The sequence below is a fragment of the Eutrema salsugineum genome, unplaced genomic scaffold, assembly GCF_000478725.1.
Source record: "Eutrema salsugineum unplaced genomic scaffold, Eutsalg1_0 scaffold_1, whole genome shotgun sequence".
NCBI lineage: Eukaryota > Viridiplantae > Streptophyta > Magnoliopsida > Brassicales > Brassicaceae > Eutrema > Eutrema salsugineum.
Genome location: NW_006256909.1, coordinates 14,235,030 through 14,248,176, shown reverse-complemented (window position 1 = coordinate 14,248,176; position 13,147 = coordinate 14,235,030). Strand labels below are relative to the sequence as shown.

Below are 13,147 nucleotides of genomic sequence, written 5' to 3'. Positions count from 1 at the left end.
TGAAAGATTTTCTTGTGGTTTGGCTGACTCATGAAATCGAAGCACACGAATGAATTTTGTTTTCTGATGTTATGAATTACCTTTCCACAAAATTTTTGGGTAAAAGTAACAGATATTATCCATTTACATCAAATATTTTATTATAATAAGTAAAATATAACAAAAAAATTATATTTTAATTAATTTCTGTTTATTGGTTTAATTTTGATTCCATTATATTTAAACTGATGTGTTGTCTTGTTAGAAAACAATTTATGTAAATTCTTACTAACTTAGAAGAACTTCAATCTTTTCCTTTTAACTATATTTCATTAGTCCTTTGACTGTTTCTGAAACACAACAACTTTGTATATCTTTTGTGATTTTGACTACCAACTCCAAAACTTTGGAGGAACTCCAGATTAAATTTTATCTTCCATCTATTTTAGCTATTTTAATTGACAATTGTATATAATTCTTGATTGAAAATTTTGACGCATCTAACGTTTTATGATATCTGATCACAATGATAAAACCTCATAAATTTAATTTATCTTCACTGGTCACAAATGATGACACTATCAATTTATTGCAACCTTCAAATTTTATCCATACTTTAACTGATATGGACATTATATTGGTGAGATAAAAAATTATTTGACAGACTTACTTATATGTTATAAGATGTTTAAAAGATAATAAGTTCTTTTTAGTTATACTAGGAGAGAACCCGCATGTATACGGAAGTCTTGTTTTAATATATATTTAAATACTATATTTTTAAAGTTTGTATTGAATTTTATGTTTATTATCAATGTTTTTGCGTTTAAAATATTTATATTTTCCTTGATTTCTTTTTGATGATACATTAATTGTAATCTCTTATACACCGATTGTGTCAAATAGTCTAATTTTTCTTCCAAAATAATAAGCGATTAAAAATATACTATTTTAAATTTTGTATGAAAACGTAATAATTCACTTATAAATATACGTTTAATATCAGAGAGGAATATTTATTTGTTCTTCGATCTTCATATTTTTTTTATTCTTGTAAATCTTACTAATATAATACTTGTTAACTTTTTCAATTTACCATTTTGAATTTTTTAGTTATATATATTTTATTGATTCCATTTTTTTAATTAAAATTCATGTATGACATTTTTACGTGCACATCTTTCTTTATACTAATTTTTTTTAATAATAATTGTTATCTCTTTAAGCGTTTATTAAATATTTTTGTGTTTTTTAATTTATTAGTTGAAGTTTTATATAAGAATATTTGAAACTTCGTAATTTATTAAGTCTTTTTTTGCATTAAAATTTAATATATTTTTAGTTTGAAAATGAAATTTAAATCACTTGAAAGAAGAAAATAGAATAGTGCATCTAAGAAATCTTGTATTATATAAAATTTATAAATTTTTCTATAGTTAAATTAAATTTGAATTGCATTCTAATATATATATATATATATATTAATCTTTATTATGTTTTTAATGTGTTTTGCTTTAAATTTAATTAATTATTTAGTTTATCAATTTTAGGATGTGACACATGTCACTCTCTCCATTCCTGATGTGTCACTCTCTCCCGAGTCGATTGTCTTTTATATATAAGATATATATATATATATATTTTTAATAGTTTAGGTTATTTTATTATTTAAGAATTTGATAATATTAATTTAATTATATTTAGCTTTTTAACACTAATTTAATTATTATATTTAGCTATATTTCTGTTGGATTCGGATTCGGATCCGGATCAGGCTATCATAAAATTACTTTTTGATTTTGTCCACAAGGTTAAATGAAGAAGCCACGAAATCAATAATGGTCTTGAAGGCCCATTATGTATTTTACTTTCCTATTACGTTTCCATTGGGCCAAATTAGGCCCACAATTTAGGATCTCTTTCAAAACAAAAAACGAATCTGAACCGTCCAAAGTTAGAAAAAGATCTGGGCCGTTGATAAATCTATCTGTAGACAGATTCGTCTCTTTGCGAACATCGATACCAAACCAATAGAAAATATCAAATATTCGTTTTGCTGTCTTCTTTCTTCTTCCTCCTCCTCTCAAATCGGCCACAGCCATTTCCTCTCTCTTTCTCGGCAACCTTGATTCTCTCTCCAAAGCTAAACCCTTTCCGTAATCTACCGTAGTTTCTGAAGTGGGTTTTCTGTATTTATTTGTATTGAAGGGGATTTTTCGATTTCTGGGTCAGAAGAGAAGAAAGGGAGTAAGAGAGTGGTATTACTATTACTCATGGATTCAGATCAAGGGAAGCTTTTCGTCGGTGGTATTTCATGGGAAACCGACGAAGACAAGCTAAGAGAACATTTCAGCAGCTTTGGTGATGTTTCGCAGGCTATTGTGATGAGGGACAAGCTCACAGGCCGACCTAGGGGTTTTGGTTTCGTTATCTTCTCCGATCCTTCTATTCTCGAAAGGGTTCTTCAAGAAAAACATCACATTGATACCAGAGAGGTTATTATTGCTCTCTTATAGCTCCATTTCTCCACTTTCTGTTTTGTTTCCTTGTTTATGTTTTGCCGTTTTGCGTTTAGCTGTGTTTGTGACTCGTAGGCATTGAAGACAAAATTGAAAATTTAATTTTTCTTTGCCTTATAGACTATGTGTGTGGTTGGCAAATCTTCCCTCATGAGGCATTTTAGGGGAATCTAATGTAGGCTACTTCCTTTTGGTTAATTTTCGAAATGAATCGATCTTTGTTTTGTTGTGGATTTGGATACTGACTCTCGCTGTGAATCATACTCTCAAAGAAGTGCTTGAGTGTAGTATTAGTAAAGAGAAGTTTGGTTTTGGTTTTTAAGGAAAAGTAGATATAGATTTAGATATTTTCAGTTGTGCTATGTTCTTGCTTTGGGTAAAGTTGATTAATCTTGGAGGTTTATCCTGAGGTTTATTGGTTTTTCGGATGACGTTTTAGGTTGATGTGAAGAGAGCCATGTCAAGAGAGGAGCAGCAAGTCTCTGGACGATCTGGTAATCTTAATCCATCTAGAAGTTCTGGAGGTGATGCTTACAATAAAACCAAGAAGATCTTTGTTGGAGGCTTGCCTCCTACTTTGACAGATGAAGAGTTTCGCCAGTACTTTGAGGTCTATGGCCCTGTGGCTGATGTTGTAATCATGCATGACCAGACCACCAACCGTCCTCGCGGGTTTGGATTTGTTTCCTTCGACTCTGAAGATGCTGTAGACCGTGTGTTGCACAAGAACTTCCATGATTTGAGCGGTAAGCAAGTCGAAGTAAAGCGTGCTCTTCCTAAAGACGCCAATCCTGGAAGTGCTGGACGGTCCATGGGTGGTGGTGGCTCTTACCAGGGTTATGGTGGCAATGAAAGCAGTTACGAGGGACGTGTGGATTCCAATAGGTTTATGCAGCCACAAAGTGTAGGAAATGGTTTACCATCTTATGGTTCTTCTGGCTATGGCGCTGGGTATGGAAATGGTAGTAACGGTGTCGGGTATGGTGGCTATGGAGGTTACACAGGCTCTGCTGGGGGTTATGGTGCTGGTGCTGGTGCTGCATACGGAGCAACGAGCATGCCAGGTGCTGGCTATGGAGCTAGTACTGGAATTGCTCCGAGAAACTCATGGGACGCTCCAGCTCCTAGTGGTTATGGGAACCCAGGCTATGGAAACGGTGCTGCTGCTCAGACTGGATATGGAGTTCCCGGTGCAGCTCCTTCTGCGCAGTCACCATCAGGTTATGGTAACCAAGGTTACGGATATGGAGGTGATTCTGGTTATGGAAATCAAGCTGCATATGGTGCTGTTGGAGGACGCCCTAGTGGTGGGGGTTCGAACAACCCTGGTAGTGGTGGTGGCTACATGGGAGGAGGTTATGGTGATGGATTTTGGCGATCTGACCCGTCACAAGGCTATGGTGGTCAGGGTCGGCAAGGCCAATAGTCACTATCTAAAGTGATTATCAAAACTTCATCAAGGGTTGGACTGCTTGAATCTTTATAAGCATGTGCTATTTTATTACAATAAGTCTTGTTTATTATTTTTCGTTTGACTGTACCTTTTGAGTTTCAGCAGAATTATAACTACAGGCTTTTGCTGCTTTCATATTATGTTTGTTAGTCCTAGTGTTCACGCGTGAATGGTTGTTTTTGATTGTGTTTATTTTGGCTTGGCCCTGATGGTTACAGCTTAAGCAGGGAATAAGGTACTCGATTAAGAAAGCAGATGGCGAGCAGAAGTAGATGGAGCCATGGAGGTGAGAGTCAAATTCCTACATGTATAGTTTTAGTAGAGATTAGAGGTAGTTGATTCAGTTTTAGTGGAGGTAGCATCAAGAGGAGGAAACTTTAAAAAGTAGTGAAAGTGTGGCTTTGAGAAGGGCGTAATCATTTTTGCGTCGTGTGTTTGTACAGGACTCATGTTCAAGGTTGCTTGAGTTCTTAGGTGGAGCAACGACTCAACGAGGTTGATCTGAGGTTGTGCCTGCTTGGAGTTGAGGTAATCGCTTAAAGAATGAAGAGTCAGTCAAGTCACATTATCAAGTGGCTTGTCTGTAGTCACGTTATGTGGCCTATTAGGTTCTTTTGTTAGGGATGGGATTCTTGAGAGTGAAACAAACATTAGATAGGCAAATATTATGGAAGCACAAAGGCAGCCACATTTCTTAAAAACTCATCCAATACTAGATAGACAAATAAGTGAGAGCTAATTTATTTTATTCTCAAGTCGCTCATGCAGTGCAACTATAAGTTTTCTTCTCGTTTAGCTCAGTGGTGTCCAATCTTGCCACCGCCAAGGCCAAAGCCTTTTCCGATTTCGCCTCCAAAGCCTTTGCCTATTCCTCCACCAAAACCACCTCCTTTTCCAAAGCCACCTCCAAAACCACCTCCTTTGCCTATTCCTCCACCGAAGCCACCGCCTTTTCCAATACCACCTCCAAAACCACCGCCTTTGCCTATCCCACCGCCAAAACTACCGCCTTTGCCAAAACCTCCGCCAATGCCTATACCGTGTCCACCACCAAAACCGCCTCCAAAGCCCTTTCCACCTCCTATGAAGGTCTTCTCCTCTTCATTTTTGCCAAAACTCACACCATCTCTCGCAGCAACATTGATCACCACAACAACATGGAACCATAACAAAACCAAGATAGCAGCTCCATTTACGAGACGCCCCATATCTCTAGTAGTGATTTTATTTTGCAGCTCGATGAGCATAAACTTATCAACATTACAAACGTTTATATATAACTAGAAGTCAATTAAAATAACTCTATTTAAAAATTATTAAGTAAAGTATTTGAATTAAGTTGCTTCAAAAGTTGCTTCAACTACTAACAAGTAACAACTGACTAATTGTTGTACTTTAAATTCGTAAATGATTTTACGTTTTCATATCTACATCACATATATCTATGCTCTATTTATGTCTCCATCGACGCACTTTCTAGTCTACAAGACAACAACTCCATACGTGCTTTAAGTTTTGTCCCTTAAGTCTTCTTGGTACAAGAAAATAACTTTCTCGAAATCAGTTTTGTTATGTTCTTCTTTTCTAAATGGGACGTCCTTTTGTTTTATGTTCTGTGAAAGTGAGAATCAGGATATACTAAACTATAGTTTTATGTCGATGGACAATGGTTAATGGTTTTTTAGTTTGGTGGACGCTTAAGAACAATCTGAATATAAATATAGTTTTTTCATAACATGGGGTTTAAATTCCGAATTTCCGATAAAATAAGAATCATTAGGCTTACAGAGCATATACACTACTTCTTGTAAATAATTGAAATCGTAAGTGTGTTCCTTAAACCTACTAAAAGTTTGGTAAGAGTTAAGTAATTAGTTACTCCAATATGAGTAAGTGAAGTAAAAGCAGTATGGGATAGTTTAGTTCCTATAATAGTGTAAAGCCAAGTAGGTCAGCTTTTGATAAGTAGTCTTTATCATAAACAAACTCTTGTCTAGATAAACAAATGGTTTTTCTATTTCATAACATTTGAAAAGAAAAAAACTAGGGGAGTAGCATCTTACAGTATTATACTTGAATAATATCTACAAAAAATTTTAGCCAATAATCTATAAACAAATCTAAATAAGCTAACAATTCAATTAAACCAAGTCATGGTGGCTCGTTAAGAGATCGACTTCCAACTACTTAACCTATGGTCCTACTACGATCGTGTATTATATTCTCATTGCACTAGCGAGGAGTTTTGTGGGTGGCTAATAATTGTTAACGTTTCTAGACTACTTGAGACTAACTAACGATGGTTAAATGGTCAAATAAGTTGCTAACAAGAGGGACTAGAGAGAATTATTTTAAAAACATGGCATTTGAATTATTGAAACATCTCCCAGTTTTACATAAGATTCAATTTTAAAAGAATTTCTGCACTTCAGAAAAAGGAGACTCAGACTTGTGTTCTTCAAGATTGAGTTCTCTAGGCGTTCTTGATCACTGCAGATCGCGCTTTCAGGTTCAAGAAAATGCCCCTGAATGTATCCAGAGAAATAAATGTTTCCAAAAGCCTTTTGCATGAAATTTCTTAGTAGCGGAACGAGAAAAGAAAGATTCAAGAATTTACCAGCAAGAGGCGATGAAGCTACCGAACAAGACCCGGAATTGCAGAGGAACATACTGGTAATTAATCCATCCCACAACAGGCCAGAACTGTTTCATACAAAGTTTCAGAAATCAGAACCATCAAATTGAAACATGTCAAAAATGTAACATTATTCTTTTACCTTCCATGCTGTTAACTGGATTGATCTGTAATCTTTGCCAACTTTGTGCTTCACTAGCTTCCATGGCCTCCCTGTAAAAAACATTGCAGGACATAGGATCTTACTCTAAATCACAAATCACTAAAGAGAAAAACAAAAAGATAACTCTCTGACCATGATCCTACCTTCAACTACTAAACCATAGTAAGACATGAAAAGAAAATTGTTCCATGGAGAGGATGTAAGTTGTTCCAACAAAACCTGCATTAATATTGGTCCTTCAAGTTTATTTAGAAACCATACTGATTTTGATCATCAAAATCAGGAGATGCAAATGGTACTACTACAAGTAAACAAGAAAACTCTAGCTAAATAAGCTGACTTTTGGACCATTCCACTTCACACTGAAATTCTCAGAAAATCCAAATCTACTTCAACATCAACATTAACACAAATTCATAAAATTTGGTTCTTTAATAGGAGATTATGGTATTTTACAGAGAAAGCATTGAAGAAGATGACTATTTTGTAGAGAACAAAAACGTTTGAAAGCGAAAGGCAAAACCTTTTTAGCGACTGTTGTATTACCCTTCTTCCCTTTGAAAATGGCATCCATCAATTTGTGAAAGAAGTGACCAAATGGCCCACCATAACACAGCCCATACAGCTACAGAGATTAATCAAGATTCACATTCAGAGTCTCAGAAACAAGAACAGTATGATCAAACTCATAGCAAACATGAAAAAAGCAACGAACCATAAGGAGAAACAATCTCCGGAACTGAATCCTTTTAACTCCAGAGATCTTCTGAGCTATGGCATCACTGCAACCTGCTAAAACCCCAGCAGTGATCGCCTGACACACTCAACACACACACACACACACAAACAAATGAAAAGAGACCTTAAAAATCAAAACTTTAGACGAAACCCATAAGGACTTGATCATCTTTAATTAAATTTAGGACCTTGGTTCGTAAAGGGTGGGCTTGGAGCTGAATCAGATATTTTCGCCATGCATCTTTGGCTAAATCCGACATGCCCCAAGTTATTGTTTGATTGTTAATGTCAAAAGAGGAAAAGGGAGAAGAAAGGGGTAGAGATCTTTGAGCAGAGGAAGAATAGGAGATTCAGATTTTGATTTATGAGAAATTAATCATGTTTTTGTTTTTAATTTATTTGAACAATAAACAAATAATTTTAAGTGTTAGGTGGGCAAATGATGGATTTGGGATAACAGATTAAAACTAATAAACAAAGACCTAATCTCCTCAAATTAGAAATAATACTTGTTGATGACTGTATGCGTCTTGAAGAAGTTGCAGCAGCCCCTACCATTAGAGGTAAAAAAATTTCACAAGTTGTCACTGGATTTGGAAATCTGATTAGCTGTTTTTTTTTTTTATTATTAACAGACAAATCTTTAAGTTTCTAAGTAACAAAAACTGTGAAATTGATCAAAACACAAGCTTTATGTACAAACTGAAGTCAGATGAGCAGAAAAACAAGAGAGAATACAGAAGAGCATAATTGGTAGCGAAACAGAGAGCAAAAGTATGAACACAACACAAGCGAAGCGGCACAAGCTGTGCTATTTATATATATAGATCTCCTTTTAAAGAAGAGAAGATCGTGGGAACACCATCTTAACTTGATTTCTTGGCATACTCATCTGAAATATTCCCTGAAATCAAATTTTTTAACAGTCAATATCTGACACAAATTGTGATATAAACAATGGGATTCAAAAAATTTATTGCTTTTTACCTATAAGAGGTGTCTCCATAAAGCAGGACGATCTCTTGAGATGAGGAGGACACGAGAGCTTGAGTAATCGAACGAAGGGCAATACATATCGTTTGGACCGATAATCTCTCTTACGGTTTCGAAGCTTCCATGGTCGCTTGTCAAAGGCTGTTGCAAGGTCTCTTCTTTTGCAGTATCAAACACGAAGAGACCCATACCGGAAGTAGCCATGACAAAGTTTGAATTTCCCCAGACTTGTGTTATTGCAGAATGGTGCGAGTGAGAATTTGAGTCAGGTAGATTGTAAGTGCTCACGAGACGCTGTTTCCTTAAGGAGAATTGCTGCACTTGAGAAGAAGAAGAAGCCAGATTCTGTTTCTTAACAGATGATGATTTAGTCTTGGTACATCCGAGAAATACTGAATCTCCTCGAGATGATACACACTGAGCATTAACACCGAGTTTGGGGATTTTAGTACCAATGCCAGATGGGTTACGAAAATCCAAGATGTTGATTGAATCAGTAGTGCAGAAAACTCCATCGTTGCCTTCTGCATCCATGGAACTTACTCTGCATTTCAGGTCAAGGTAAACTAATAAGTCAAATGAAAGAGATACTTAAGTATATCATGTTCAGAGAGGATCAATTTATAAGACAAAGCGAGGAGAATAGGAAGAGGCTAAAATGGTGAAAGAAAGTTTTAACCTTTGACGAACACCTCCCCCAACTTCAGCATCTGTGTTATTGATATGAAAAGCTGAGATTTTTCGCCCTGAAGAGGAGATGGTGACATGTGCTTCAGGGTGAAGGGAATTGACATCCCAAACAGAGATTGCTTCATCTTCTGCTATGACAAGTTTTCCTCGATTCCTCCATTGTAAAGGGCTCGAATAGTCTAAAGCTGACACAGGATTCTGCACCTCCCATCTCATGATTTGTTCCCCATCTCGTATGTCAAAAACCTTAACTACTCTTTGGAAACTAGAGGTTGAAGCTATAAGAGGACCGCATGGCCTATACCACCATTGTTGAGTGTCTGGTATCAATGAACAAGCTAAAGTGTTCCTACCACGCGATGTGTTGTTGGATAAAGGAGCAAGAGCCGTCCTCGAAACTCTTGAAGATCCATCCTCGAGGTGGAGTGCCTTTATGTCTTTGGTGTAGAAATCCCATGAGCAAAATCCAGACTCTAGTGTATTCCCAGCAGAAGCGGCTACGACATATCTACCTGAGCAGCCATCTGCACCCGGTGCACGAACCACCCAGCAATCTCTCCAAGTGTTTGGTGAGATACCATCTGGAGGATTGTACACAGCTTTCACCTGAAAAGACATTTCAGGTCATTGATGTAAAAGATAACAATGCATACAGAGAACACGAATTTCAGTCACTCCATACAAAGCCACCTAGATTGAAAGAGAATTACATGCAGTGCCCTTGAGTATTGCATACAACATATAGGCCAAAATATGGCTTTAGTTATTACGTATTTCAAAAAGTTTAAGATGAAAACCAAATCTAAACCAAGAAACACAATATTAAACATATCATCATAGTAACTTGAGAAATGTGTATACTCTGGTCAAGATAAGAATGTAATATCAAAGTTCCACAGCAGTTTAGATTATTCCACAGCAGTTTAGATCAAGCATGATACTATAAATTTTTCAGATAGGGCAAACGTTCCATAAACAAGGTAAATTTGTTGAGAAAATGAAAGCACAGTACCTCACAGTTAGCAACGTCGTAATACGAACATGAGCCATCATCATGAGCGAGTAGTACTGCCTCGCCCTCTGATACAAACCAACCTCCGGTAGATGATTTGGATCCAATGTCATTGAGTTGATACATGCATCCACCCTCTATCTCTTCCAGCTCCATCTCGTCTCTATTTTCTTCCTCATCAATTTCCTCGAGTGCTTCATCTGCTCTGAGAATTTCAGCTAAGTTGGAAGTCAGATGGACGTCCTTTGAAGAATCGTTTTCCTTTGACGATTCCTCCGTATCCATCTCCTGCACTTCCAGACTTTCCAGCACATTCTGATCACTACTACATATGTCTTTTTCCTTGTGAAGTGAGGCCAAGAACTCTAGAGCTATGGGATTCTCCTCAGCAGGACCTGAGGGCTTCACTTCAACCTTTACTGCCTTGTTAGACTCACAGACCATGACCTTTTGAGTCTTGTGACGATGCCTTGGTCTGAGTTCTGCTCCTTAGCAACCTCTGGTGAGGAAAGAGTCTGTCTTCTAGCTCTTCCTTGTTTAATCCTTTAACCGAAGTCTTTGCTTTCGTCACTTGAGTGGGTTTGTTTCTCTCTGATTCTTTCTTCTCTTGATCTGAACCTCCAACAACATGACTCATAGACTTTTCAATCCCTGTGATCTTCTGCTGTATATCAGAGACTATAACCTGAGATGAATCCTGATTATTCAAATCCAGCATGTCCTTTGTCTTCTGAATATCTGACGCAATTTTCTTAACCTTTCCTTCAAGAAAAGCAAGCTTCTGGTGCAGCTTGCTTGGGTATTTAGTAGTGCTATTGCTGCTTCCTTCATTCCCTCTAATCTCCTTTGACATCTCCATTGCCTTCCCAACATTATCCAAAGACTTCCTTCTTAAAGCTACGTTAGTACCTTTCCCAATCTTTTCAGATTTCAAAGAAACAGCAGATTTTTCTCCAGAACCAAGCAAATCATGAGCCTTTGGATCAGAAACAGAGTTTCTAGCCGTGATAGAACCCTCAAATTTGCTTGATTTCACTGGATCAGAGCTTGAAGTTGCCTTAGCTTTATTTTCTTCATCTGCTTCCTCGCGAACGCTATCGCCGACTTTATTTTCACTCTCACCCTGTTTGAAACCGGAGGACTTGTACCCAGATTTCTTATCCAAATCCGACTCACCCTTTTCCCCAGTAAGCCTAGATTCATTTCTCTTTCTCAAATCCGAGAAACCCCTTATTAAATCAGATGGGCTAGAACTCCTACCTCGTAACCCAGAAGACGTGGATCGCGTAACTCGACCCTCGCCATCACCGATACCATTCACGGCGGACTTATCGATGCGCGGTATTTGCCGGAGCAATGGCTTCTGAGTCGATCCAAATGACCGGTGACTAGGTTTGGGATTCTCTTTGCTGGATAATGATTTCTGGAGAGAAGGACTCGGATTTTTGCTAGAGATTGGAACTGGAGTTACAGACCTCGATGGTTTTTTCCCAGAAGATGGATTTTCTCCGGCACCGGAGTTTATATCTTTCAGCCGGCGGCGATTCGATGAAGCTGACATCGGAATCCTTGGGCAAAAATAAGATTTTGAAAATTGAAAATTGAGGAACAAAAAGTCTTCTGATTGTGAAAGAAAAAAAGCACAAAACGATATTGTAAATGACAAGCACTAGCAGACAAAAAAAAAAGGGTTTTCAAATTTCTACGCTTATCTGATTTGGCGGGAGAATGAAAAATTCAAAATTTGAATTCTATTCATTAAAACGCTGCGTTTCAATGAATATCGAGTTAACGATTTCGACGCAAAACGCTACCGTTTTGAGTTACATTACACACGGGTCCATTAAACACGTGGCAGCCACAAATAACAAAAACAAAACGCAGCATTTTAATGTAATAGTGGCGGTTATTACATTTTAACGTGAAAGGCTTTGTTCCATGCATTAATTGATGATGATAACACGAAACGTTGTGTCTAATTCTTAGGCAAACGACACAACTGTTTGATAGATTGTCTGAATCTCTTTATAAATACAACGAAAATAGAATCTATCTCACAAACCCTAATTAACCACATATCGAATCTAAAGAAGTGATAAAGAAGATGACGAACGAGTGTGGAATCGGATTTGGTTCGATTTTGGCGATTGTGATCGTTGCGTTAATGTTGTTGTTCGTTCCGTTGCTCATGGGGCCAGTGGCTCCTCCTTCTCCTCCACTTATACTGGTGTTTCCGATCGTCTTGCTCTTTGTGTTTCTCTATCTCCATTTTACTTCCAAGTGAAATATCGTTACTTCTTTTTGTCTTTTTATTCATTATCATGTAATAATATCTATAGTGTATGTATATGAATTTATCAGACAACACTAGTGTATCTATATTTCTGGCTTTACATTTGTAAAACAAAAGTGTGTATTCGTTCTATGTTATTATTTATCTTCAAATTGTTGATTAAGACATGCGTTTCTTTGATTCGGTGTAGAAAGATTGAGAGTATTTTATTTTGTTTTCTCTCCCTCTTTTTACTAATATTAGCAGATACTTCGATTTCTATTGCATGTGTAACAATACTAACGCAACCAGAAAAAAATAGAGTTTCAGAAATGTTGTGTTTTGTCTAATCCTTACTTCCAAGTGAAGAAACCATTATCTTTTATGATTAATCATGTAAAATCAAGTAACATATTTTATATGACATATGTGTGTTAATTCTTGGATCTGATATAATATTATTCGAGAGTACGACTTATATTGCGATATGTATCATACTAAGAATTAAGGACTAGTATGATCAGCCGTTCTGGTATTGGCAGCGTAGCGATACTGGCGGTGAAACGAGTTTCATGTTTTTTGCATGTCTGTCTCATGTATACTTAAATAAACAAAACAGACACGGATCTGTTGTGGATTGAGAACAGAAGAGAATGGAATCATGAAGTGATTGATCAATGGCAAAGAAGAAAA

The 13,147-nt window shown here is 36.8% G+C and overlaps 4 protein-coding genes across 6 annotated transcripts; 1 reads left to right on the top strand and 3 right to left on the bottom strand.

Moving 5' to 3' along the window:
* The first annotated feature begins 2,010 nt into the window (after positions 1-2,010).
* Positions 2,011-5,101, top strand: LOC18029254 (heterogeneous nuclear ribonucleoprotein 1). 3 transcript variants are annotated; one of them, XR_002896801.1, is made up of 4 exons: positions 2,011-2,474; positions 2,938-3,960; positions 4,179-4,237; positions 4,395-5,101. XR_002896801.1 is itself a non-coding variant. In XM_006414681.2 (2 exons), exons 1-2 carry the CDS (start codon positions 2,253-2,255, stop codon positions 3,922-3,924), a joined length of 1,209 nt encoding a protein of 402 aa, XP_006414744.1. In that variant the 5' UTR covers positions 2,011-2,252; the 3' UTR covers positions 3,925-4,100. The 3 variants fall into 3 exon arrangements, 1 of the variants encoding a protein (XP_006414744.1); XR_002896800.1 differs by having other exon boundaries at positions 4,170-4,237; XM_006414681.2 differs by lacking the exons at positions 4,179-4,237; positions 4,395-5,101 and having other exon boundaries at positions 2,938-4,100.
* LOC18029253 (glycine-rich protein 5) lies at positions 4,587-5,202 on the bottom strand. Its single transcript, XM_006414679.2, has one exon. The coding sequence runs from the start codon at positions 5,196-5,198 to the stop codon at positions 4,749-4,751; it is 450 nt and encodes a 149-aa protein (XP_006414742.2). The 5' UTR covers positions 5,199-5,202; the 3' UTR covers positions 4,587-4,748.
* Positions 5,203-6,336: 1,134 nt separating this feature from the next.
* LOC18029252 (peroxisomal membrane protein PMP22) lies at positions 6,337-7,861 on the bottom strand. The gene is made up of 7 exons (XM_006414678.2): positions 7,676-7,861; positions 7,465-7,563; positions 7,273-7,374; positions 6,893-6,968; positions 6,729-6,799; positions 6,569-6,654; positions 6,337-6,476 (listed from the first exon to the last, which is right to left on the bottom strand). Exons 1-7 carry the CDS (start codon positions 7,745-7,747, stop codon positions 6,425-6,427), a joined length of 558 nt encoding a protein of 185 aa, XP_006414741.1. The 5' UTR covers positions 7,748-7,861; the 3' UTR covers positions 6,337-6,424.
* A 317-nt stretch (positions 7,862-8,178) lies between these two features.
* LOC18029251 (KIN14B-interacting protein At4g14310) lies at positions 8,179-11,793 on the bottom strand. The gene is given in 5 exon segments (XM_024149944.1): positions 8,179-8,391; positions 8,475-9,024; positions 9,160-9,776; positions 10,183-10,621; positions 10,623-11,793. Coding segments are annotated over 4 exon segments (2,727 nt in total). The 5' UTR covers positions 11,744-11,793; the 3' UTR covers positions 8,179-8,391.
* Positions 11,794-13,147: the final 1,354 nt, after the last annotated feature.